We start from the raw sequence: 26,319 nt of genomic DNA, 5'->3' as shown, positions 1-26,319 counted from the left end.
TATGGGTTCAACCCATAACAACTCCATGTTACACAAGAAAGGGGAAAAGAAAATGCTAATTTCAATTTTATATTTTAACACTGGAAAAATATTACAAATAATTTAAGCTCAGCTAGGTGAATCGCGATCGCAATCATCATTCAAGAAAGGGGAAAAGAAAAAAGAAAAAAAAATCAAATAACAACTCCATGTTGCCCTAAATCTAGGGTCATATCCTTGTTCAATTTCTGATAATATAAAATACAGGAAACTTAGGATGACGAAAAAAACAAAAGCTTCCCCACAAAGTGAAGCACCACTCAATCACATCACCAAGTTACAATATTTTCATGAATTAACTGCCACCAAGAAGATACCAGCTGAGTGAGTTAACAAACCGAAATTTCCAGTTCAACAATGGCGTGAATTATTGGATGATCAATGCTAATAGATAAAAACTTTTTTGCCTAGAGAAGGAAAAGACTTAATGTAATTGAACAGAATTACTCCATATTCTTGCTAATTGAGTTCCTGTGCAGTATCGAATGACAAAAAGATTAGCAAACGAAGCTCAAATCTTTTAATTCAAAGAGTTGCTACCTCCGACTCTTTTTAGGCCTCAGTCTCTTGAAAGCCATGAATGTAACAGCAGCAGAAAGAGAATACCTGGTCGAAAACGAAAAGGAGATATCTTACAACAAGTTCAACAGCAGGTCTCTCAAATTTCCTAGACTTCACTGAGTGGAATTTCTCATATTGATGTAATTTCATATATGAGAGTCGTACTGCATATGTAGTTTAATTAGAGATTTAAAAGTCAATAATTTGCATGTATAATCTTCGTATGTAATGCATATTATCTTTACCCCTTCAAGCCAAGTTTCACTTTCTATTTCCAACAATAGCCAATTGGAAGTTCAACTAAATTTAAAAATTTATTTTGTGAGTGTAATTGTTAATTATTAGGGAATTATTCCAATTTAAACCTGAAATTTATTGATGCAGATACATTTGGGATGAGACAAAAACTAAGAAAAACAATGATCATTAACTTATAATGAATCTAGTTTAGAATTACAGACTCTAATGGTGCATGTGAAAGATTACATGCAAAATACTTTCTGCAATGCCAAATTAATCACCATCCAAAAGCAAATATTCAGGGCCATAAACAACACCACCTCTGCATTCAGCCATTTCTTCAAGCAAGTGGATGCATAAGTTAATTTGATCATTAGTACCCCGAAGCTTATACAATAAAAAATATTTAATCGTCATCACTGTTCTTAAATTTTTTTATGCTGCGTTTACTTTTTGGATTGGAGTGGGAATCCTGAGGAGTGGGAATCCTTGGATTAGGAGTGTGGAGTGGGAGTGGGAGTGGGAGTAGGGTGTTTACTTAGACTAAATAAAAGTATGGATTGTCAATCAGAATCTTAATTATTTGTTTACTTTGTCTTGGATTGGGAGTAAATTGTTTTAAATTACAATTTTATCCTTATATACAGAATTATAATTTGTAATTAAAAAATTAATAAAAAATATATTTGGAAAATAAAATAAATATTTTATTATATTTATAAATTAATAATAATTACTAATATTCTTAATTATGTAAATCATAATTTTTTATTAATTTTAATTTAAATTATGTGAATAAAAATTATTAATAATAGCAACACAAATGAAATATTATTATTGATAATATAGTACAAAATTAATATTTTTTTAGAATAAAATATTTATTATTATTAAATAAATAATTAATTAATATTTATTAAAATTAATGTTTAATATTATTATTTTTAATAAATATGATATTATTTATTTTATTAAATATGATTTATTTATTTTATTAAATATTATTTATTTATTTATTTTTATAAGGATAAAATGAGAAGAGGGGGGAGTGGATTCCCACTCCCACCTCTCCCCATGGGAGTGGGAATCCCACTCCCCACTCCAAAATTGAGTGGGACCCACGGATTCCCACTCCCACTCCCCCATTTTTTAAGGTAAGTAAACACTGGAGTGGGAGGAATCCACACTCCACACTCCCACTCCAGAAAGTAAACACTACCTTAATTGACTGGTACTTATAGCAACTCTTCCTCAACAATCTTGTTATCACTTACATGAATACTAAATTTAATCCCAACGTAATCTACCCATACTAATTCACTTTACCTCCTTTCAGTTGTTTTTCATGTCCTGACACAACTATAAATGTGAAGGATGAGACAGTCTAGCATTTCGACCTGATCAGAACTCATAAATTTTTCAGATTCCCATACTGACTTAGGACTTCTAAATGTTAACATCCAATCCAAATGCCAAATTGTATCTTGATTCTTAAAGCCTTATCTCTCCAACTCTTCTCTTGTAATCTTTGAGCATGATGTCTCCTGCAGAACTACTTTCAAACCATTTTGAAAGAGAAAATTTCTCATTTGTATTTGACCTTGTCCTACAAGCTAAAGTAGCAGAATATTTATAACTACACAAAATATGTTAACAGATAATCCTTTCAAGGACACATCAAACTTTTCCCGCTAAGACACAAATGAAACAAGATGCAATTAAGATTCAGTGCAAAACTGAAATAGCTTCCCAATCATATTGAGACCTTGATCCTGTTATCAAAGCAGTAGATTTCATGAACTTGATGATAAAATAGTTTTTTATTCACTTCTAGATGTTTTCTTGACAAAAAGAGCCATGACATGCTTCTGTTGAGAGACATAGGTAGCGTTTACTTTTTGGATTGAAGTGAGAATCCTGAAGAGTGGGAATCCTAGGATTGGGAATGTGGAGTGGGAGTGAGAGTAGATTGTTTACTTACACTGGAATGGAAGCATGGAATTGAGATCAGAATCCAATTTATGTGTTTACTTTGTCTTGAATTTAGAGTAAATAGTTTCAAATTACAATTTTATCCTTATTTAAAGAATTATAGTTTTTAATTACAAAACTAATAAAAAATATATTTAACGAATAAAAATTTATTTTATTATATTTGTAAATTTATAATAATTATTAATATTCTTAATTATGAACATCACATTTTTTTATTAATTTTAATATAAAATGAAAAGTTATTTTATTTAATATAATTATATTAAATTTAAATATAATTATATTAAATTTATTATTATATAAAATAATAATATAATATTATTTAGTACAAAATTAATATTTTCTTAGAATAAACTATTTATTATTATTAATTATTAATATTAAATAAATATAGTACTATTATTTTTAAAATAAATATAATAATATTATATTTATTAATTCTCTATTAATATAATAATATTATTTTTAAATAATTTAAACTTAGAATCAATGCAAATTATTATTTAGTTAAATATAATAATATTATTCAAATAAATATAATATTATTTATTTTATTTTATTAATTCTAAAACATTAAATTGAATTAAATTATAAAAAAAGAGTAGAAAAGGGAGAGGTGGGAGTGGATTCCCACTCCCACTCCCCGCTCCAAAAATGGGTGGGGCCCACGGAGTGGGATTCCCAATCCCTCCCCAATTTAGTGAAGTAAACACTTGAGTGGGAGGAATCACACTCTCACTGACTCCAGAAGTAACACAGCAATACATAATATCTGAATCTCATTTAATATGGTATGTCTGTAAGATGCCATCATCAGCAAGGAAAGTTTTCTATATTTGTATTACTCTTGAAATGATATTAATGTCATGCAACCAAAAACACTCTCAAAAGACATTTGCTGATCTAATTTTCCTAATTCTATTAATTTATTAAGCAGGTATCAAATCCTATTAAAACTGCTCATTAATTCACATGATTGTATCAAAACAGTCATACTTGATGCTGTCATGGAAAAAAAGAAGGATGACCAATCTAAATAATGAATGATTCATCTGAAAAAACTTGGGAACAAGTTCTTTCCTCCAGCAACCATAAGCAAAATAAAAGCAATATCAATCAAAACTGTATCATTTGAAATCATCAAAATGGTAACATGAAAACTATCTCAGGAAGGTAGTGCATGTCCATGTGCAAAAATTAAGATGAGAAAGGTAAGAAGCACACCATGTCAATGTATAATTTAGATGGTCTTGAGGCATGACTGAACTCCGAAGCAGAGTACTGACATCTTTTGGAAGAGGGTAAGGGTTGCTAGGATTGACATTTTCATTGGTGTCCTCAATATAGACAGTGTTTTCAGAGAGCCCACAAGCACAAGCAATTGCAGGAACATCCACATAGAACCATTGACAGGAGCTTGGATCATTTGCTGGTACAAAAATGCTTGGCTTCTCACTCCCACGAACAACACCAACAACTTCTACAGAGGCAATAGAAGGGACATCATCCTGTAGATTTCAAGAAAAGTAAAGATTGCTTGTTTAAGCTGAAATATCCACTAACAAAACATCATGGGATCACAATAAAGAACCTCAACAATATTAGGCTTCTTTAACCAAAACCACCACCAAGAGCTTTGCTGACTTTGTTGGACAGAAGGTGCTAAATTTAAAGGCTGTTCACTATCTCGTGAGACTTCAGAAGACTTGTCTCTCCAACTGCGGGGGACCCACCCTCTGTTGACCAGAACAGGTGACTTCACACTAAAAGGAATATTGATTACATTGTCAGCTGAAAGGAAGAAGAGCAAAGAATATTGATTACAAGGAGAAATGAACATTTCTAAAAGGAGGAAATGTAGAATCATGAAGCCTTTAAAATATTAAAAGTCTGGAATCCTTTTGAATTACAAACAATATTTCACCAGCAACTCCAAGTATATGAACTATAATCAGTATGATTTAAAGAAACAAACGCAAGGATACTAATTCCCAAGTAGACTGATCGTGTAACAGTTATTTTGAGCAGTTATGAGTTAAAAAACAAAAGGCTCTGACACAACAAACCTTTGAGGGTTGTTGGGGATTGGCATCAGAGGTGTAATTACATAGTAGCCATTTTCCGTGACTCCGGAAATGCTTCTAGAACGTGGACCGACATAGATTGACCTTTGCTCATCAAAAACTCCTTGACATATCACCCTTCTAAACTCCAGAGACTTAAGATCTTCGGTTAAAGGAGACGTAATGTTGAGCCTCAAGGGATCCATTTGCAACCTATTTTGTCTGTATTCCAACATTTTTATCTGCATGTATTAAGAAAAAACACACATAATTAATTTAATTATTGAACTTCATTAAAATAAAATCTCACTACAAGGTAATGGAAGAGAGAGTTAATTAAGTCAAGTTACAAGACCTTGTCCTGCCTTCGAAAAATTTGCCACGTTCCAAGTCCAAAAGAGATGGCTCCAGGTAAAAACAGCAACCATTTTGACCATGTGGAACTGGGGGCGGAGCCTTTTCTAACATTCTCTGCCAATTGAACCAGCTACCGTATTTATTATTGATCATTCATAATTAATCATAAAGAAATAATAACAATAAATAAATAAATAATCTTAATAATGTTAATACCTTGATCCTGCGAAGAAGAAGAAAGCTGCGGTGCCGAGGAAAGTGCAGCAGCTGCAGAACTAGAGTAGAGACGTGGTGGGGCCCTATGGCTAAGCAAAAAGGACGAACCACCACCAAGTTTCGTTAGGGTTTTGGAGATGGAGGCTACTGCCATCTTCTCCTTCACTTTCATTTGATTTCAAAAGACGGGCGCTTTTATTTTTCAGTAAAACTTTCAAGGGAAAATATCATTCGGTCACCCAAACGTTTGCCTTTATTTCACGAAGATGGACCACTTTTAATAAATAGTCACTACTTCTCCTCAGCTCCTCTCATCTGCTTGGTGAATAGTCTACATGTTGCCCTTCTTTCAGATTTAAAATTCTTTGAAAATCTCTCTCTTATGGCCTGTGCAATTTTTTTTTTTTTTTAAATTTAAATATAGCCTAGCAGCGACCTAATTTTCTTTCATCCATGGGAGCAGAATTTAAACTTAAGACAAACAAATTTACCCTGATGGCGTATACAACTAATGTATTTTGTTATTTCTCATGATCTAAATATATCTTTCAGTATATTCCAACTTAATAGTTAAAGTAAGAGAATTTACAGTCATCCAAACTTAATTTTATCCTCTTATTAAAAATAATACAAAAATTTGAATTTATTTTATTTTTTACCTTAGGTTTATAATTTATATTAATCATTCACCAAAACGTTAATATTATTAAAACATAGATGGAGCTATTTGAACCTACCAAATTTCTCTCCACACCCATTTGAAAAAATAAATTCACTATTAAAAATCTAAAGTTTAAAAATATCGAAATTACCCTTCACTAGTCTCTTTCTATCTCGGCCTTACAATTGCCTATTCTCTTTCTACTCTTACATTCTATAAATTATACATTCAATTTCACTCTCTTTTGAATTCATTTTTTGGCCTTTCTTATTAGATTATGATCCATAACTCATACTTTCCAGCTATAAGATTTGTTTTTTTATATATATTCATTAACTTTATGTTTGGTAAAAATTAATTTCTTGATATTCATTAACTTTCATAACTGATAAAAAATTGTTGATGTTCAATTTTCAATAATGAGTTTTGTTCATCTTAGTTTGTGATATCAATTATTTGTAGATACAAAAATGTATCTAAATAAATTGATGAAAATTTGTGAAATTCATAGGCGAAAGAGAATAAAGGGCTAATTAAGTAATTATTTTTAAAAATTGATAATAAAATTTTTAATTGAAAAGAGAGTATAGAGAGAAAATCAGTGGGTTCAAATAAGAGCATCTCCAAAAGACTCTTCAAATAAGATTTTACTTCTTATTTGAAGAGTTATATCAATATTAAACACTCCAAAAGACACGTTAATTTAGATTCTTTAAATAAGATTTGTTTTTCACTCTTCAATATTGCCGAGTGAGTTTCTCCCTCTTCTATTAATATTTTATTATTATTTATTGAAAAGATAAGACTACAATAATTATTATTTATGTTTCTTTTAAAAAATATAATAACAATTCAATTAATAGTGGAAAATATTTGATTAAAATAATATTAATTTATTCTTATTTGGTGAATCTTTTGGAGGGGATTATATTTTTCTATATACTTATTTGCCACATCAATAAGTAAATTAAAATTTGAAGAGTAAAATTTAAAGATCCTTTTAGAGATGCTCTAACCTGATCTTAAAATATTTAATAGAATCTAAATAAAATAACTATTTTATCCTTGAATTCAAGAGAAATTATCAGTCATTCACCCTAAGTTTATCATATTATAAAAAATACTACTAAAGTTTGAATTTATTCAATTTCTCATCCTAAATTTGTAATTTATATCAATAGTCCAATAAAAAATTAATATTGTTAAGATATTTAATAGAATTTAAATAAAATGACCATTTTACCTTTGAATTTAAGGGTATTTTTGACTTTGTACTATACATAATAAACAGAATAAGGAAAAAAAAAATCAAAACCCGACACACTCTTTGTTTTAAAACAAAATTACTAATGATTTTGATCCTTAACCATAATTTGTATTAAATCCTTCATCTATCACATAAAATCAAAAATAAAATAAAATGCATCTCATTATCTTTTTCGTTATCTTTTCTCTCTACAGCTTTTTAGGATTCGCAAATCACATACAAAATTTGTGTTATATACTTCATAACTAAATCTTCCATCCATGATCCATCTACGGTAATTGGCAAAAACATGCACGGGGCCATGAGGAGTATTGTGGTAGTTGCGGCTATCCACGAGGCTGGTGGAAGTGGCGGTAATATCGACAAACAAAAGCAACGATGGTTTTGACACAGCAAATTGGGTTAGGTTGGGCGTTTATGAAATCAAATTTAAGGAAAATATTGGACTGATTGGGTATTTCTAAATTAGGGTTTAGGGGAATTTATAGATTGAGTTTAATTATGTTCATTTGTGAAGATAAATTAAATTGTATTATCTAAGGAAGAAATTAGAGTAGAGTGTTAAATAAATTTAATTGCATCTTCGTTATAGAAAATAGTTTTTAACTTTTATGTTTTAAATTATTAATTTATTTTTTATTTACATAAATATCTAAATTACCCTTGTAATGTCACCAATTATGAATAGTTAATGTTTTCAGTGGACAATAAATACAAATTGTAAATTTAGAATGAAAAATTAAATAAATTTAAATTTTTATAATTTTTTTGATAAAAGAGTAAACTAGAGTGGACAACTAATAATTTCCCTTCAAACAATACCGATTATTAGTTTAACTAGCAAGAATACATATTTTAAGCTGGAAGCCTGGAATTCAGTTTCACAATATCATTATGAAAGTTTTTTTTTTTTTAAAAAAAAAAAAAAAAAAAAAAAGAGTTCGGATGTTCATGAGAAATCTCAACCACTAAACTCCAACCATTGCCCGGTATTGGTACTTGAACTCAACTGTGAAAGAACTTGTTAGAGCAAAGGATTGAGTCGAAGAACAACTCAATCCAGTTTCACCCAGTGGAGATACTTAAGAATGAACAAGTACAACAAACAAGCTCGATATACGAATCATGGTAGCTGTTCAGCAGGTCCACACCAATGCGTTCTCTCTATTTTAACACTCACCACAATACATATTGCAGGATACTAGAAATGACTAAAGAACAATCAATTTCCTATGTGAATGATCTACACCAGAAACTGCACCGCTGTCATGATGGTGATGGTGATCGTGAAAGATGAGTGTCAAGATTCCAACCAAACATAGCACCGAACCTACAAGCAGTTTGTCATATCGCTCCACCCAGTGAAATTTGAGTTGGCTTGCACCATAGAATGATAAAGCCACCAGGGAGGTCATCACTGTAATAGTGCTGCAAAAACAATACAACCAGATTGATATTCTTATAAAACAGAACAGCAGCTCAGATCTAGTACAACAGGAAATTTGGCAAGTCACTTAAGCAGTGAGTCCAAGTAGGCTTATGATTAATAAGGAAGTGAAAGCCTGCCTCAATCAACTATTTAAAATTCAATCATGTAAGCAGGGCAATAATCAAATGCCATCTGTAGTAAGATTGGTGCAAATCTACAACTATGGAAATTTCAATACAGATCTTTGACAATAAAGCATTGTAGGTGTGTTTGTGTCTGTATGCAAGAAGAGATTCACTTACCATGTTTGCAAGTCTAGCAAAATGAACCCTTCATGTGGCACATGCAATAAATCTTTTCAACTTGCTCAAATTGGATTTTGGTCAATTTGTCCAACTAAACACCGCTTTACCATAATTTTGATAGAGTTGGAGGAAAATAAAACCCAAATAAGGAAATTAAAATTCAAAAGCCATCAGATTGATACCTGAAGAGAAGCACTATGATGGCAAGCACCATCATGGAGGATGAATTCCCAACAGCAAGGAACACTGGAAGTGTGGTTGCACAAGGAGATAACGCAGGAACGAGGACGAGCCCGGCAACAGCCATTTTCTCCATGGGCTGGTTGTGTGAATGACTGTGGCCACCCTTCCCAGATATAAACAACAATATATAGCTACCACCAAGAACAACAAGCAGAAGTGAAGCGAGTTTATGCACTGTATCTTCACCAGCAATAGTGTTTGCCATGGTGATTGCAGTTATTCCAAGAAGTGACGTGGATAGTACATGTAAAACTGCTCCAAATGCAGCTGCACAAAGGAAAAACAGAAGTAAATTAAGTAACAGGAGCAGAAAATCAATATTCTAAAGTTTTCATTTCTTTGCCTTTAAGCACAAATATAAAAGATTATTTGTTATAACTACAGATATCATATAATTGAAGGCAAAAACAAAGCTTCCTGAGAAAATCATGAAGTACCTACAAATTGCAACTTTCTCATGCACTATGTGTATATATATATTACTCAACATGTAATCCAGGAATGAACTTTTTAGAGATAGCAAACAAAACTTTATTAAAGGAAACCATCAAGGAGCTGCAGCATGTCTTGAAATCTGGAGAAAGGCAACGAATGAATACAACTCAATCAAGAACAAGCAAACTTGAAAAGTAGCTAAATCAACATGAAGTTCAGATCTCTTGAAATATGAAGAAAGGCTACAAATGACTAAAATTCAATTAAGGCAATGATGAGCAAACTAGAAAGTATCTAAATTAGCTCCACTATAAGCTTTAAATGGTAGTCAGAAACGTGAAATTCAGATCCATACAAACTAATAACAATTTAAGCCATCAAGAATCTCCGAAAAGCAATTATGAAAATCTAAATCCAAATTTCCTAGCACTTAAAAATCATCCAAATCATTTGAGGTAAAATGCAAGTCAGATGTACCAAAAGATACAACATTTTTAATATAAAAAAAAAATTGCATGACCAAACAGAAGATTCTCCCATTATCTCATGCTCCATGAATGCATGTGTAAATTTTAATAAGATATCATACCATTCTATCCTTTGAAATTTCAGAAAGGGATCTACCTTGGACATGTCAATTGCATACGCCACAATATGAGCAAAAAATTGTTAAAATGAGTTGACTGTTCCAGATAAATCAGAAATGCAAATTTCAAAACTATGACTATTATGTGAACAATAATTATACATCTACAAAATGTTATACAAGCTATATTGTACAATCTGAGGTGGAGCTTATGTGGCATGTAGGGATCAGTTGGTTGAAAGCATAAGGCCCGCGGGATTGTTTTCTATTCGCTGCTTTCGCTTATCAACCAATCCTTGCATGCTACTGTTTTTTTTTTTTTTTTGGCTTTTTTATCAGTTTACTTGCTCACTCATAAAAGCTCCAACCGAAGACTGAGTCCTAAGGAGGCCGCTCTACAGCTAGACTTTGCTTCAAATGTATCACTTTTGTTATCTAGAAGACAACTTTTCCAAAGAACCGTACCGCCAAAAAAAAAAAAAAACCTTGATATGTAAATTGCTATCAAGTATCAAGCACATTTCCATAAGCCTAAAAAATTGCAAGAATCCATAATTAAAATTGATATACAACGATGATTAGTATTTAGATTTCACAATATCCTCATGATTTAATTGACGTTAATAAAAAAAAAACATACTGACAAAAAGGGTTCTTGAGAGAGTCCATTTCTGAGCACGGCCGACAATGGAGAAAGGAAGCCAATGCGTCGGAATGAACGAATGCAAAAGCGACACGGTGGCGATGCCTCCGATCGTGGACAGATCTTCCGCACTCAAACCGTCCATTATCATCCAATAATCCGATTTAGGTATCGAATTTATAATTTTTTAAGGGTTTGTTTTCAGTGTTAGTGAAATCGGTAGCGCCTACATTTACGTCTTGCTTTTTGAATGGCCTTTATCAAAATTGGTGACAGCAAGAGATCTGAATATCTGGCTCTGTGGGATGCACAACGTAAGGAGAGAAAAAGAGATGAATCCGGATTCGGGTTTGGGTAGGCCCAGTCCAAAACAATGATGATGTTTTTGAGTGTTGGTGCCGTATATGGGAGAATTGTGTGGGATGTACCCCATTCCCTTTAAAATACCCAATATATACCTAAAATTATAACACTCTTAAATTTTACACATATATACTCTAAAAAACTAGAGAAAGTACAAAAATAACCACAACTAAATCCTCATAAAACTAAACCCAACTCTTCGAAGTCGGGTAAATGGTCGAGAATACTCGACTTCAACCAAACTATACACAATTAATAATTCAACATAAATTCTCGACTTTTTCATGTTAGTCGGGTAAATAGTCGAGAATACTCGACTTCAATTGAAATAAAAAATTATCTGAAAATTTCTCAATTTTTTCAAGTAAGTCGAGTAAAGAGTCGAGAATACCCGACTTTAATTTAACCTTACCCAATATTCATTCAGCAAAAATTCTTGACTTTTCATTGAAGTTCGGTAATTGGTCGAGAATACTCGACTTAAATTGAAATGAAAATTTTCCTTTTAATTAAGTCGGGTAAAAAGTCGAGTATACTCGACTTTGGTTGTGTTATTATATAGAAGTCATGAGAGAAAGTAAACGTAAATAGATGATTTTTTTAGGTTATTTTTGACTTTTTACACTTTTAGGAGGTATATGTATGTAATGGGGTATAGATTTGGCATTTAAGGATAAATGGGGTATATTTAAATAAAAAACCCGCCGTATATACCCGTTTTTGTTTATGCCAATATTTTTCTTATACGAAATGGTTCTTATGGTCTCAATATTTTAGAAATTGCAAAATAACAGTAAAGCCTACGAGCGTCTTTGAGTGTTGGTCTGGCCTAATGATTTTTGTATTGAAACGTTGAACAGCTTTCTTAAATGGATCACATACTCATATGGTCATAGATGATGGTGAGGGATCGGAGTATACTAATAAATAATGGAGAATTGGGTGTTCGGATATTACTTTGGGGTTTATAGATAATCAAGGATCGAATAGAGTTCACAACGATAAGTTTACATGAAATTGTATTATGATAGATGTCGGGAGGGCGGATTATAAACAACTGGGGCTCCATAATGTGTGATTGGGATGTGAGTTATGGTTTGTCACTAGTGTGTGAATTGGGCAAAATTTGATGTGGAATAAAGGATAACATTTTGTCAATTTTTTAGAGTTCGAGGTACCATAAGTAGGGTTTATGAGGGTTATAGTGTTGTCGCTCGATCAAAGAAGAACTATTAATGGTGGAAGGCTACTAATGAGTGGTGGTTATGGATAGTTTGTTAAATGATTTAAGAAAACATATTTCTTTTATATGATACATAACCTTAGTCTACGAGGTAAAGGTTGGGGTTTAAAATGTATTTCTCTTTTATATTTTAGGGAGGATTCTTTTTCCCTCTTTAAAAGATAGATTTTGATGCTTTATGAAAGTCATATTGTGATGCCCAATCACTTGGCAATCTATCTTAAGGTTGATTATTTGAGATAAACTAGGTTAATAAGGGATCATCTGTTAGGAAATTGAGCTTCCTCCCAAGATCACTCCAAGCAATTTATCAAGCAACAAATTAATAGAAAAATTAAATGGAGAATACACCAATCACACAACACAAGATTTACGTGGAAAACTCTAAATTCGGAGAAAACCCACGTGCCGTTGTCGAGAGACAACCAGAGAAAAATAATCACTATGTAGAAAATTATTACAACCACTCTCAGAAATAATTTTCTCTCACCCAAGCCCCAAATACATAATCCTGAGAAATATCCCTTAACAAAGTAAACCCGTAATACCCATATTGAGGAGCCAAATGCTCCTTCAATATAACTACATGCTTAAGAATATTTCTATCTCTTAATTTCTCACCAAAACTTGGATTCTTTCTCTGGGATTTAGGATAGCAAGCTCTCAAATGAGAGCTTCCTTTTATAGGCAAGATTTTGCCTAAAATCAAGCCCACCAACCTTGATCAAAATTGGTGGCTTAGCCATCAAATTTGATCAACAAATTTGATGGTTAAGCCACCAAATTTGAAGCTACCTTTCTTTTTTCCTCTTTTTTTTAATCAATTTTCAACAATCTCCACCTTGATTAAAAAAAAATTCTTAGCCACTACTACAAACACACTATCTTCACCAACAGTCATAATTCTCAACATAGAGAATTATCATACTCCACCATAAAGAGTATATCACTTAGAATCAACCATTCTAAGATTTTTCTCGGTACATGTCAAAATATCCTGCTGAAATTTATGGTGCAATTCTCATGCTTGGTTTCCCTGAGAATTGTTCAGCCATGACATAAACTTTTCCACCACACACCTTGCATTTATACCAAGCCAATGCCCGCGTGCAAACTTGTGGACCTCGCTGATCATAACATGTTCTCTTTCATGGCAACTTGGAGATCTACATGCCAAAAGAACTAACCCAGCCTCCTATTAAAAGGAAACTCATCATCTGCGAGAATATCAATATCTTCTTTACTGATTCTGGAGTAATTTGCCGAGCCCACTCCGCCTTCTTGACATTTTTCTTGAGGTGCCAAAATTGTCCACACCTTCAAATCTTTGTGCATACCAGATTGGATACACCTTTGACTTGAATTCTCCACAAGCCAATAAAATCATTCTCCCATTAATTTTTCAACAACATCAAACTCTAACCAAGTTTGAAAAATACCAGCTGCTGACATATTTGCTTCTTATTCTCTTCACCACAGATTATTTGGATTGGTTCCCACTGCTTCACGTGAATAGTACCGTATACGTGAATAATACTGTCTATGTGAACAGTACCCCGACACCAAAACTTCAATCAATGGCTCTGATACCACTGTTAGGAAATTGAGCTTCCTCTCAAGATCACTCCAAGCAATTTATCAAGCAACAAATTAATAGAAAAATTAAATGGAGAATACACTAATCACACAACACAAGATTTACGTGGAAAACTCCAAATCCGGAGAAAACCCACGGCCGTTGTTGAAAGACAACCAGAGAAAAATAATCACTATGTGGAAAATTATTACAACCACTCTCAGAAATAATTTTCTCTCACCCAAGCCCCAAATACATAATCCTGAGAAATATCCCTTAACAAAGTAAACCCGTAATACCCATATTGAGGAGCCAAATGCTCCTTCAATATAACTACATGCTTAAAAATATTTCTCTCTCTTAATTTCTCACCAAAACTTGGATTCTTTCTCTGGGATTTAGGATACCAAGCTCTCAAATGAGAGCTTCCTTTTATAGGCAAGATTTTGCCTAAAATCAAGCCCACCAACCTTGATCAAAATTGATGGCTTAGCCATCAAATTTGGTGGTTAAGCCACCAAATTTGAAGCTATCTTTCTTTTTTACTCTTTTTTTTAATCAATTTTCAACATCATCTACAAGGTCTCTTATTAAATATTGTAATTGGTGCCTAGTTTTGCGATAAACCTAAATGCTTGATTCTTTATTAGCCCATATCACAAGGCCTTTAATAATGCCTAAGGTCCCCTAAGTGGGCGCTTAACCAAGAGTTTTATGTAATTTGAGTCTTTATGTACATCTCTACCTTCTAAATTATGATCTGATGGTTGCTTGAAATAATGATTTACGTCTACTAAGAAATGTGTACTTACGGATTAGATGGGTCTAATGTTGATTTTTAGATAAAAACACAATCAAGACAGGAAGTAAAGTTACAAAATAATATACAATTTGGTGAAAGTATGGGCCAAGCCTTTTAGTTTGTTCTAATATGTCAATATAATTGGTTGCTATCAGAGATGACAAAAAAAATATGGGTTTGACTTGAACGTACGAATATTTAAAATATTCAAATTTAAAAAAATTCAGATTTTGATGCAAAAATTAAGATCCAAATTCGAATGTAAGTGCATCCAAAAAACTGAGTATCTAGATCCTTATTATTTTTAATATATATATAGTGATGTTTTTATTTGGATTGTTTTCAATGGAATTTATGTGGATTTGTGGTGTTTTATTTGTGGAATTGTAGTGGTGTTAGATTTGAATTTATATTATTCTTAATGTTTGATTTATGTTGTAGTATTTTTATTTGTGGATTAGTATTATTGAATATTATTCAAAGTGTTAAATTATTGATTGTTGAATTATGATTAAATTTTATTAAATTTTATCAGGTAAATTTATTAAATTTTAAATTATATTTAAATTTAGCATTATGTGGATCCAAATATTCAAAAAATATATCCGCAAATCTACACAGTTATAACCTGCATCCGAATCTCAAAAATGCAGATTCGGAATTAGATTTTGCCATCCCTACTGCTATCATCAGGACTTATAATTGTTGGAGGGACAAAAAAAAAGAAAGAAACCCTATCTAAGTGTTATTATGAAAAACGTTTAGGGAGGTGAATGTTAAAACCCCTCCGTCAAATCGCAGAAAACCGTGTATGGTAAGTTTAAAGAGAGAAAAACTAAAATCATTAAAAACTCTATTAATCGACACACAAGATACACACCAGACCAGGTATTCTCATAAAATACTTACCTGTTCCGCTTTTTAAAATATTATTTCCACCTCTCTCTCTCTCTCACAGATTCGATCGATCCAAATTCCAAACCCCCGAACAGTTGCAATTTACTCACAGACTAGAACAAACACACACACTGAAGGAGAAAAAAGAGAAAAAAAAAGGGGAAAAAGCTCTCATTTAATTTCATTGGGTCTTCTAGGGTTCCTCGCACTGATGGCTCAAGTCATGAACATGGCGGTCGATTCGCTGGACCGACGCCGCAAAGACAAATCTTCCGCTGGAGACGACAACGGCAACGGCAACGGCAACGACAACGAGGACAACATCGACAACAATACCAACAACAGCGCCCCTCAATCTTCACCGCCACCACCGCCGCCACCTACTAGAAGGCGCGAGAGAGACTCCAGAGAGAGGCGTGACGACAGGGACTTCGATAGGCCGCTACCGAACCGCCGCGGACCGGATTATTACGACAGGAACCGGTCTCCCCCGCCACCGGTGCCTAGGGAGAGAGATAGGGATTATAAGAGGAGGAGCACCGTCAGTCCTCCGCCTCCGCCTTTGCCTTACCGAGATAGAAGGCACTCTCCGCCACCTCGAAGGTCCCCTCCATATAAGCGGTCGAGGAGAGACGATGGAGGCTATGAGCCTAGGCGAGGTAGTCCGCGTGGTGGCTTTGGGCCTGATAGAAGGTGAGATGTGATTAATTGATTGGATGTTTATGATGTGGAATATTTATGGAAATTGAGGTAATTTAGAGCTGGTTATTGGGAAAATTAGGTGATCATAATTGTGCCTGGTCAAATGTCATATGAACATTCACTCTTATGCATATATGATAAGATTTAAGCTGCATGTTACTACTTGATGATTAAGAATAACATTTAGAAACTTTTAACTGAAATGTTCAGCTGGATTGTAATCTTCTTATGAAGGGATCAAACAAGTAAACCTTGAGTAAAGTATGAGTATATTTTGTTGAGAAAATATCAATTTCCTGTGAACTAAAAGGTGTCCTTGAAAAGAAAGGGCTATGAAGTTAACAATATTATGAGTCTGTGGTGATATACGGAGGATGATAAATTCTATCATTATTTTTAAAGATATGGCAATGCTATCTGCATTTTCATTCCTGTTCTTGGCATACGATGTTGGTTACATGTTGCCGATCTCTTTCAGTTCTCTACAGTTGTGAGACATGGGTATCTTTAGAATAGGCAAAATCTTATTCTTCTAATTGTGAAACTCTTTTTTTGACAACAGTGGAGACGAAGCCCTGATTATAGCAGTAATATAGATAAACTCTATTTTTTCTTTATTGGAAAGCTGCTGTATCCTAAATGGGATTGCATGCATCGTCTGTGTTGAAAAGAAAGCGGTGTGAACAAAGTCCTTGATTCTGGTTTTTATTTGAGGTGTAGAGCTTTCTTTAGCTATATTTGAGACCTGTGGTAACATTCTATAGAAAGCTGCAGTTGAAGAAACAAGATGTTTGAGAATAAAAATGCTTAATTTTTTGGGAAATTATCATTTGTATACCCTTAGTTTACTCCATTATCAAAAATACTACAACACTTTGAGGGTGTATCAATCGTCCACCCTAAGTTGACAAAATGTATCAGTTGACCACCAAACCGTTAGTTGCCGTTTAAGTATGATGACGTCAGAAGGGTAATTTGGTCTTTTCATATGATACAAGTGATAATTTAAGGGTATACAAGTGATAAAAAGAGAATTTAAGGGTATACAAGTGATAATTTTCAAGGGTAAAATCGTCAATTCACTGTACTTCCGTTAACTTTCAAACGGCAACTAACGGTTTGGTGGTCGGCTGATACATTTTGTCAACTAAGGGTGGACGATTGATACACCCTCAAAGTGTTGTAGTATTTTTGATAACAGAGCAAATATAGGGTATACGAATGATAATTTCCCTAATTTTTTTAATATTAAAAGGTTTAATAGGAGATGAAAAACTAAGGCGAGAAGGATGATTACATGGGATGTATAAAAGAAGCCCTACAAACATGACTTTTATAGGAAAATTGGAATTTACTTCTTGTAGAGGCTGCTTAATCTGTTGCCAGAATATCTTAGCAATGGTTTTTTGGTAGGACCTTCTTGGTTTGTAATATGCTTCACAAATGTGATGATAATAACTTTATTAGTTGAAAGTCTCTGGTCCATATGTCTGAATCTTTTGATGGTAGCGTGAGAATACTTCTTACTGTTCTTGAAATTCGATAAATGTTTGTTCATAGCATTAGAGTTCTATGATTTAAAGAATCATTTCCATGTACATTACTACATTTTCAATAACTTCATCCAAATATTGGGTGGATCCATCTGACAAGTTGAGAGGCAATTTTCCTTCTTACACCACTCCATACATAAAACTGTTGCTGAGTTACTGTGATATCTTCTTTTACTGCCTTTTGCTTTTATGAGATGTTTTATTGGGAATCTTAGAATGGAGTTAATCAGCATTTTCTTGTACCATCCTTAGTTTCCAGCATAATTGGATTCTTTATATGGACTCCTAGTAACGGGAATGTCAAATTTGTGTTAGATGTCTTGCAAGAGCTTCATAGAGTTATCTTTAAGTAAATTTGCAGTTCTTCTGCTAGTGATACATCTCGGTTTTCACATAATATGAGTTTTCTAGCATTCTTTGGAGGCATGTTTTATTTATTTGTTTAATTATTTTTCATTTAAATGGTGATTAAGACACCACCGTGCCATGGGACTACTATATGATGAAATGAAACATGATAGCAGATTATCAATTTGCGGGGGTGTGACTAGACTTATATTTTCTTAAAATACGAAATGTAAAGTACTTAAAAAATTGATTAACAAAGATTGGCAAAGGGGTGTCATTGAAGTTATTATCTAAATTACTGCATAAGCATGATGTTATAAGCATTATGGAAGCAAAAGGGTGTTGGGAAGAGTTTAAATTTTAGTGTTAAGTTGAGTGGTTTGACTTGTGGGGGGATTAATATAGTAGTATCTCTTCTACTTTAAGTGGTTGCAACATTCACTTGAAGAAAAATTACTCACTAAAATCAGGTCATTAGGTGCATATAGTTTGCAGATTCTCTATTCACTGAAGATAGGATATGGTTAGCCAATGTTGTAGCATGGCATACGTTCACCCTTTTTCTCAAAAACTGTATTGCTTCCATTATTATTGCAGTAGCTTCCTAACTATGGACTCTGTGTGCTTTTCCTGTGTAGGATATTTCTTCAGTTTCTCAATTTGTATCATTATTTGATTTCCTTTTTCCATCTTATCCACAAGGGGAAAACAAGATTTCCCTTCTTAGCAAGTTGTTTTGCACATACTATTCTCATGTCATCTATTGTTTCTTTTGGTGTTTTAGGTTTGGGTATGATTACACTGGTGGATATGAACGGGAAATGGGGGGCAGGCCTGGCTACGGTGACGAAAGGCCTCATGGCCGGTTTGCTGGTCGGTCATCCGGTGGGTATCAAAGCGGTCCATCTGGTAAGTGGTTAACTGCTTTTTAACCGCTACAGTTTCAAATTTATGATCTGATTTGGTCCTCCTGTACTCCAAATGTTAGTACTGTTTTTTTACCGAGTAATTTGTTAAATAGTTAGCAAAATATGCGATGAATATTCTTTGCATTTGAGTTTTCTGAATCATCTAAATTCTCAAATACACTGGTGTTGTTCTATATGCATCTCTCTCTTACTCACCAGATGACCCTAATTAGGAGATTTCATGCGAAAGGGAAAAAGGAAAAAAAGAAAAATTGAAATACTTGTTTTATGGGCTTGCTTTTATTGCTAGTCTGAGTTTTTTATGCCAAAAAAAAAAAAATCACATCTATACTAAATGATATTTTGTTGGCCAAAGGAGCATGTAATTTATACCTAATTGACGTTTGTCAGAAGAGCATTGGAAAAAGGTGTCCTATTGTAGGAGTGTGCACGTGTTTTAGATAAGGAACAGACTTTCATAGAACAATTCTGTGGTTTACAGTGCCTTTGTTTAGGCATGTTCGTTTTAGCGTAGTGACCAATGTTAGTCCTGGCTTGATATAATCACATAGATGATGTGTGTATGTATGCATGGGTCTGGTTGCATGCTTCTTGTTGCACATATTTTCAATTTTTCATATGTTGTGAAATTTTCTTATCTTATTGGTCAACTCCTTTTCAAAGATGGGTTTGTCAAATTATTCTGGTTAGTGATATACTTAAAATGGACCTAATCAAGCATGTCTGTTGGACATGGCACGCACATATAAATTGTAATGTGTGTTTGGATCTTTGACATGGAGCATCTACTTTGGTTTTCGACTCAAGGCATTATTGCTATCTGGTGCAACATACACCTGTAGTTAGTTCAAATTGGTGGTGGTGCTGAAACTTATTCTTGCGTGCTTCGATATGGCATAATTTTGAAAATATCGACATGCGGAAACTGTTATGTGACATTCTGAACGTAGATGGTGTAGGATTATATGGATATGAACTACCCTATGATTTGTGATAGGTCTCCTATTGAGATTTGGTGTATACATTTAATTGTATGTCCTTCTGACCACATATATACATTTTAACTATATGAGAATGAACCTTCATTTGCCATGAACGTGTAGAAAGAAAATTGATAATATAAGATTTCGGATCTTATATGATTACATCTTTGTAGCATTCTTGGTTATTAGTAGCTTGTATGTAATATTATAAATATAGCTTTTATGGATATGCTTGGGGCAGAGTGTTGCGAAATTTCCTATCACAGTTATTATTAAAATACGTGTACAGCATTTGCTTCTGCACCATCTGTAGGAATGAGAACATGTTAAAAAATATCTAAGGAATTCTGTTGCATATTGCAGGCCATATGTGTGGTGCTGATTTGACAGATGCCATAGTTTATAATCTAAATCTCGTTGTTATTAGTAGCTCGTATGTAATATTATAAATATAGCTTTTGTGGATATGTTTGGGGCAGAGCTTTACGAGAACAGTTTGATTTTAATTTTCTATCACAGTTATTATTAAAATATATGTACAGCATTTGCATCTGCACCATCTGTAGGAATGAGAATATACTAAAAAATATCTAGGGAATTCTGTTGCATATCGTAGGATGTATGTGTGATTCTGATTTGACAGATACAAGAGTGTATACTCTAAATCTCGTTGCTGTTGGCAATTTCTGTAGTGGTGCAGAAATGTATATAGCATTCATGTTTGTTTTTCTAGTAGAACTAATTCGGTTACTTTTGCAGAATGGGACTCAAGTCGTGGTGGATATGGTGATGCTTCCAACACAGGGAGTACACAAAGGTAAGCATTCCGTGATGTTATGGACTTTAGTTTTCAGAGAGATTGGCTTATTCTTCTTCTGATTGTTACTGCATGATTTTTTGTTCAGTTGATTTTGTTCAACTCATTTAAATCCTTGCATGAATACTAAAATATTAATTTTGTCTTTTTACCATATTATTTACAAGGCATGATTTCTGTCTGGAGGGAGGTGATGGGAAATCTTATTATCTAATTGAGGAGTTAATATAAGTAGGGGAGTAGGTTTCACTTCGTACTAAAGTTGTGGAGAGCTAGTTGAATGAAAATGAACAGTTTTCTGAGTGTAACACACCTGCACGGGCACATTTGTACTCTTATTGATTTGCTTACATTTGGGTTGTATATATACTAAGTAGTATTTCTGCAGGGTTGTATGTGACGCATAAGTGGGTGTCTGGTCCTTTCTTGTATTTTCATTTTTATCTTATATTAGCCTGTTAAAAAGCAAGGTTCAGGTGGAACAGTTTTGTGTGTTTTAAACTGTTAGGTAGTTGAAAAGCAGTTTGCTTGTGAGATAGTTAAGTTAAAATGAATTTGTTCATCAGTATCTTCATTGTTGCAGATCTTCAATTAGCTGTATCGGAATTCTAGTGAAGCAAATTTGAGTATACATATTTACTTGGTACTCAGAAACTTTCTTTGATACAACACTAAAGTTAGGCTGACATTTTAAATTAAAGACTTGCATACTAGTGTTGCATCACCAGCTCTGACTGTCCTTATACACAGCCTGGAGAATGCACGTGTTGCAACAAGAAATCATTGCTTTCTTGCAATTTCAGTGTTCCCTTGAAATTGAGTTGTTTTTAGTCTCAAAATTGAGAGGTAGTAATTCAAAGATCACTTTAAAGCTTATACAATTTCATGATTCAAAAAAGATATCAACCCTATCTCTGTTACTGTAGTTGCTTCATGAAAGAGAAATGTGACAGAAGAAAATATGGAATAGTTATCAGTTTGATCCAATTTCCTTGATTGCTCATTTTCCATTGTTTTTGTTTCTCTCTTTGCTTTCCCATTTTTTTTCCCTGCCTTTATTTTGACCTCAATAAAGATGACATTCCATTTGATGTTGAAATTTCATTTATAGTTCTAAATACATATAAATTAAATTCTTTCAGGGAAGGCTTGATGTCATACAAGCAATTCATCCAGGAGCTTGAAGATGATATACTGCCAGCTGAAGCAGAACGCAGGTGGGACTATTTTGGTCTTTATAGAGTTTGATTGTGCAGCATACATCGGACCTGAAGTTTTGAAATTATAATAATAAAGGTGGCCTTTGATTTTGTAGATACCAAGAATACAAGTCGGAGTATATTTCAACTCAGAAGCGAGTATTTTTTGATGCTCATAAAGATGAGGAATGGTACTTCTCGTCTTTCACTTTATTCCTGCTTTGTACACTTCGTTGTTCTTACTATATGTGCTTTGTTTGTAGGTTAAAAGACAAATATCATCCAACAAATTTAGTTGCTGTTATAGAGAGGTGAGATCCACTGATTATCAGATCCATGGTATCTATGAAGTTGGAAACATGCTATCAAAGTTTTGTGTTCTCACCAACAATTTTATAATCATCTCTTCTCTGGCATTTAATTATCTTTATGATATTGAATTAATTCAATGGGGAATTTTTGTTTAGGAGGAATGATCTTGCACGAAAGGTGGCAAAGGATTTTTTGCTTGATTTACAGAGTGGAACATTGGACTTGTAAGATCCATACTTCACCCTTAAAATGTGTATGTGGATATTTTGCCGGTCGCCAGTGTTTTGTTTTTATTACAGTAAACTAATGTTTCCAACTCAACAATGCAGAGGTCCCAGTGTCAATGCATCATCGTCAAATAAATTAGGACAGACGAGTGAACCAAATTCTGATGATGATGTAGACAATGGTGGTAAAAGAAGACGGCACGGTCGGGGACCAGCTAAAGAAACTGATCTTCTTTCTGCTGCACCTAAGGCTCACCCAATTAGTTCAGAGCCAAGAAGAATTCAAGTTGACATTGAACAAGCGCAGGCCCTTGTTCGTAAACTTGACTCTGAGAAAGGAATTACGGAAAATATTTTATGTGGATCTGATAATGATAAAATGAACCGGGAGAAATCCCATGGCTCCACTGGTCCAGTTATTATCATTCGAGGCTTGACCTCTGTTAAGGGCCTCGAGGGAGTTGAGCTGCTGGATACACTTATTACTTATCTGTGGCGCATACATGGCGTGGATTATTATGGGATGGTTGAAACAAGTGAAGCCAAGGGTCTCAGACATGTGAGAGCTGAGGGAAAGAGTTCTGACATAACTAATAATGGAGCGGAGTGGGAAAAGAAACTTGACTTTCGTTGGCAAGAGAGATTGAGAAGTCAAGATCCCTTGGAAATAATGACTGCTAAGGATAAGATTGATGCTGCTGCTGTTGATGCTCTGGATCCCTTTGTCCGAAAGATTAGGGATGAAAAATATGGTTGGAAGTATGGTTGTGGAGCCAAAGGTTGCACAAAGCTTTTTCATGCTGCTGAGTTTGTGCACAAGCATCTTAAACTCAAGCACCCAGAACTTGTGATAGAGCTCACCTCCAAAGTGCGCGAAGAGCTGTATTTCCAGAATTACATGAAGTAAGTCTTGACTTTGTTGCTTGTTGGGTTTCTCTATACATTTCTTCTGAAGATTTATCACAATTTTTTTTTTTTTGTCATTTACAGTGATCCTGATGCACCTGGTGGGACCCCTGTTATGCAGCAACCCATGCCGGTATGATTTATTCGATTATACTAGAAAAATATGTGTGGCTTAATGTGCTAATGTGTTGCTATACATGCAAATATTAATTTGACTGACAAAATGTCATTGGAAACGAGTTAGTCACAGTAGTTATTTGATAGTAACATTCAGTTGTGTTTTTATTTGCACAGACAGACTCAAATACATACACACTGAGTATTCAACCCTCATTCTGTTCACTTGTTCTGATTTTTGTTTGCATATGCCAAAAGATTGCATTTTAGTTTCTGTTGTCTTAAGCTGCAACTTCTGTTCACTAACGTACTGAAGCTGTTACAAAATAAAATTAAAAGAATTGACCAAAAATAATAATCACCTACTCCTTTGGAAACCTCTGCTATATGCTGTTTATGTTGTTATTAGGGCTTTAACTCATGATTATCATTTTCATTGTTTTCATTGTTGTTGGTAGTAATGTTATTTTATTTATATTTATATTCATATTTTTATATGTTTGTATTTTTGTTTTTTCTTTGCAGAAGGACAGGCCATTGAGACGCAAACTAGGTCCAGACAACCGATTGAAAGATGAACGTGGTAACCGTAGAGATCGTGACTATCGGCCTAATGGCAGTGATAGATACGATAGGTCTGATAATGCACAGGCAAGTGATTTTCCTTCCAATGATGATGTTCCTGAAGGGGCAAATCGCGATGAATCGATGTTTGATACCTTTGGTGGACAAGGCATTCGTGTTGCTCCTCCTTTTCCGTCAGATATACCTCCTCCACCAGTATTGATGCCTGTTCCTGGTGCTGGGTAGGTCAACAGTTAGTGCAACAAATTTATCTGTCATCTTGAAGCCGATAGGCTGTAGATTTTATTTTTCTAGACAGCTTACTTATTACTCTAATTGCAGTCCACTGGGGCCCTTTGTTCCAGCGCCTCCTGAAGTCGCTATGCAGATGATTAGAGATCAGGGTGGCCCTCCTTTTGAAGGGGGTGGTAGACACGGACGTCCTGGACCCCAAATAAGTGGTCCAGGCCCTATTCTTTTATCTCCAGCCTTTCGACAGGATCCTCGACGTATAAGAAGGTATTCATTGGGGCATCTTTGGCCAACTTCATGGTTTTTATTTACTGCTGTTTTTTACGCATATATAATTTATTTAAACTTGACGGTTGGGATTATGGCTGAAATTGTTATCAATATCTGAAGTCGGTTATGGTCAACTTGTCAAGAATGTCAAGGCATCAACGTTGGGGGAATTATTTTGGATTTTAGAGAAATTAGTTCAATTATTTATTTATTTATTTATTTTTGGTCTCTCACCCACTAAATTTACATTCCATCTTTCTCTCTCTATATATATTTTTTCCTGGGAAGCTTTATTATATGTTTTCAGTTTGGACTCCTTTTATCATTATTGTTAAAGTAATGAAATACATGAGTGGCTTCAGATTGTGACTGCTATATTGATGCATGTAAAATTTTCATTATTAGCAAACCCATTTTTTGTCTAAAACACATTGTTCCTACTTTTTTTTCAATGGAGTTGGTTGGAATTTGGTTATAACTCATTTTCTTGTTTCATTCAGTTATCAAGACCTAGATGCACCAGAGGATGAAGTTACTGTCATGGACTACAGGAGCTTGTAGATATCTTCTTAACTGGTGGGATTTTGAAACAATTCAAGACAACTAGGATTGTATTGTAGTGTTCCTGTTATTGAAGAAATCAGGTCTTTTGCTTGATTACCCATTGTGGACGTTGATTGCTGGCACCGTGCTTACATCCCGTCTGATGGTAGTGTTCTTTGCTGCTGCAGCTGCAATATTGCCTGCCTGCGTAATCTGTGCTAGTGATATAAAACTCTGTAATTTTTTTGGTCCACTTTTATTTATTTACAGACTTGAAACAAGACATCTTTTTTTTTTTTTTTTTTTCCAAATTTATAAATTTGGGGGGTTGGGTGGGTTTAAAACTATGGGCAATGGAAATAGATTTTTGATGGTTCATTCCTTTTCTTTCAAATCTTATTTATATTGGGTGTTCATTGACAATGTGTCGTAAACCTTATGGCGGATGCTATTTATAATGTCCAATGACGATGACTGGCACTTGCGCGATTTATAATAGTTTTGTCTCACGTTGTTTATACTATTTTATCCCAATTGAGTCTCGCTTACTTATTTTAGATATAATCTCTGATGCACAGCCAGCAATTGAAGAAATGATTCGAGGGTCAACCGAACTCCCCAGCTCCAACAATATATAAAAATATATAATTTTTTTATTATTTATCTAAATTATTAT

The 26,319-nt window shown here is 33.8% G+C and overlaps 3 protein-coding genes across 5 annotated transcripts; 1 reads left to right on the top strand and 2 right to left on the bottom strand.

Annotated features, from left to right (window-relative positions):
* Window positions 1-78: 78 nt before the first annotated feature.
* Window positions 79-5,698, bottom strand: LOC18050894 (surfeit locus protein 1). Of its 2 annotated transcripts, none has more exons than XM_006446310.2 (6): window positions 5,472-5,698; window positions 5,254-5,369; window positions 4,902-5,140; window positions 4,427-4,598; window positions 4,060-4,343; window positions 79-645 (listed from the first exon to the last, which is right to left on the bottom strand). In XM_006446310.2, the coding sequence occupies exons 1-6, from the start codon at window positions 5,641-5,643 to the stop codon at window positions 576-578; spliced, it is 1,053 nt and encodes a 350-aa protein (XP_006446373.1). In that variant the 5' UTR covers window positions 5,644-5,698; the 3' UTR covers window positions 79-575. The 2 variants fall into 2 exon arrangements, with proteins under 2 accessions (XP_006446373.1, XP_024047756.1); XM_024191988.1 differs by having other exon boundaries at window positions 5,254-5,385; window positions 5,472-5,584.
* A 2,670-nt stretch (window positions 5,699-8,368) lies between these two features.
* Window positions 8,369-11,444, bottom strand: LOC18051132. 2 transcript variants are annotated; one of them, XM_006446309.2, is made up of 3 exons: window positions 11,038-11,444; window positions 9,316-9,643; window positions 8,369-8,827 (listed from the first exon to the last, which is right to left on the bottom strand). In XM_006446309.2, the coding sequence occupies exons 1-3, from the start codon at window positions 11,189-11,191 to the stop codon at window positions 8,611-8,613; spliced, it is 699 nt and encodes a 232-aa protein (XP_006446372.1). In that variant the 5' UTR covers window positions 11,192-11,444; the 3' UTR covers window positions 8,369-8,610. The 2 variants fall into 2 exon arrangements, with proteins under 2 accessions (XP_006446372.1, XP_024047010.1); XM_024191242.1 differs by having other exon boundaries at window positions 11,042-11,444.
* Window positions 11,445-15,864: 4,420 nt separating this feature from the next.
* Window positions 15,865-26,044, top strand: LOC18051131 (serrate RNA effector molecule). Its single transcript, XM_006446307.2, has 12 exons — window positions 15,865-16,614; window positions 19,309-19,433; window positions 21,196-21,253; window positions 22,396-22,470; window positions 22,569-22,643; window positions 22,716-22,763; window positions 22,920-22,988; window positions 23,094-23,894; window positions 23,982-24,030; window positions 24,540-24,820; window positions 24,921-25,097; window positions 25,601-26,044. The coding sequence occupies exons 1-12, from the start codon at window positions 16,133-16,135 to the stop codon at window positions 25,659-25,661; spliced, it is 2,301 nt and encodes a 766-aa protein (XP_006446370.1). The 5' UTR covers window positions 15,865-16,132; the 3' UTR covers window positions 25,662-26,044.
* The last annotated feature ends 275 nt before the right edge of the window (window positions 26,045-26,319 follow it).

This window comes from Citrus clementina, unplaced genomic scaffold (genome assembly GCF_000493195.1).
Source record: "Citrus clementina cultivar Clemenules unplaced genomic scaffold, Citrus_clementina_v1.0 scaffold_2, whole genome shotgun sequence".
NCBI lineage: Eukaryota > Viridiplantae > Streptophyta > Magnoliopsida > Sapindales > Rutaceae > Citrus > Citrus x clementina.
Note: the sequence above shows the minus strand (reverse complement) of the source record. Positions and strands in the feature narration are given on the sequence as shown.

Bases quoted from the DNA above. Each gene is read 5' to 3' on its own strand.
- LOC18050894 (XM_006446310.2), bottom strand. From the start codon at position 5,643: ATGAAAGTGAAGGAGAAGATGGCAGTAGCCTCCATCTCCAAAACCCTA. The intron at 5,370-5,471 runs GTATTAACATTA...TTCAATTGGCAG, and splicing joins TTCTTCTTCGCAGGATCAAG to AGAATGTTAGAAAAGGCTCC. The intron at 4,599-4,901 runs GTTTGTTGTGTC...TATTCCTTTTAG, and splicing joins ATCCCCAACAACCCTCAAAG to TGTGAAGTCACCTGTTCTGG.
- LOC18051132 (XM_006446309.2), bottom strand. From the start codon at position 11,191: ATGATAATGGACGGTTTGAGTGCGGAAGATCTGTCCACGATCGGAGGC. The intron at 9,644-11,037 runs GTATGTTTTTTT...TCCTTTGTGCAG, and splicing joins CTCAAGAACCCTTTTTGTCA to CTGCATTTGGAGCAGTTTTA. The intron at 8,828-9,315 runs GTATCAATCTGA...TTGTTTTTGCAG, and splicing joins ATCATAGTGCTTCTCTTCAG to CACTATTACAGTGATGACCT.
- LOC18051131 (XM_006446307.2), top strand. From the start codon at position 16,133: ATGGCTCAAGTCATGAACATGGCGGTCGATTCGCTGGACCGACGCCGC. The intron at 22,764-22,919 runs GTGAGATCCACT...ATTTTTGTTTAG, and splicing joins TTAGTTGCTGTTATAGAGAG to GAGGAATGATCTTGCACGAA. The intron at 22,989-23,093 runs GTAAGATCCATA...TCAACAATGCAG, and splicing joins CAGAGTGGAACATTGGACTT to AGGTCCCAGTGTCAATGCAT.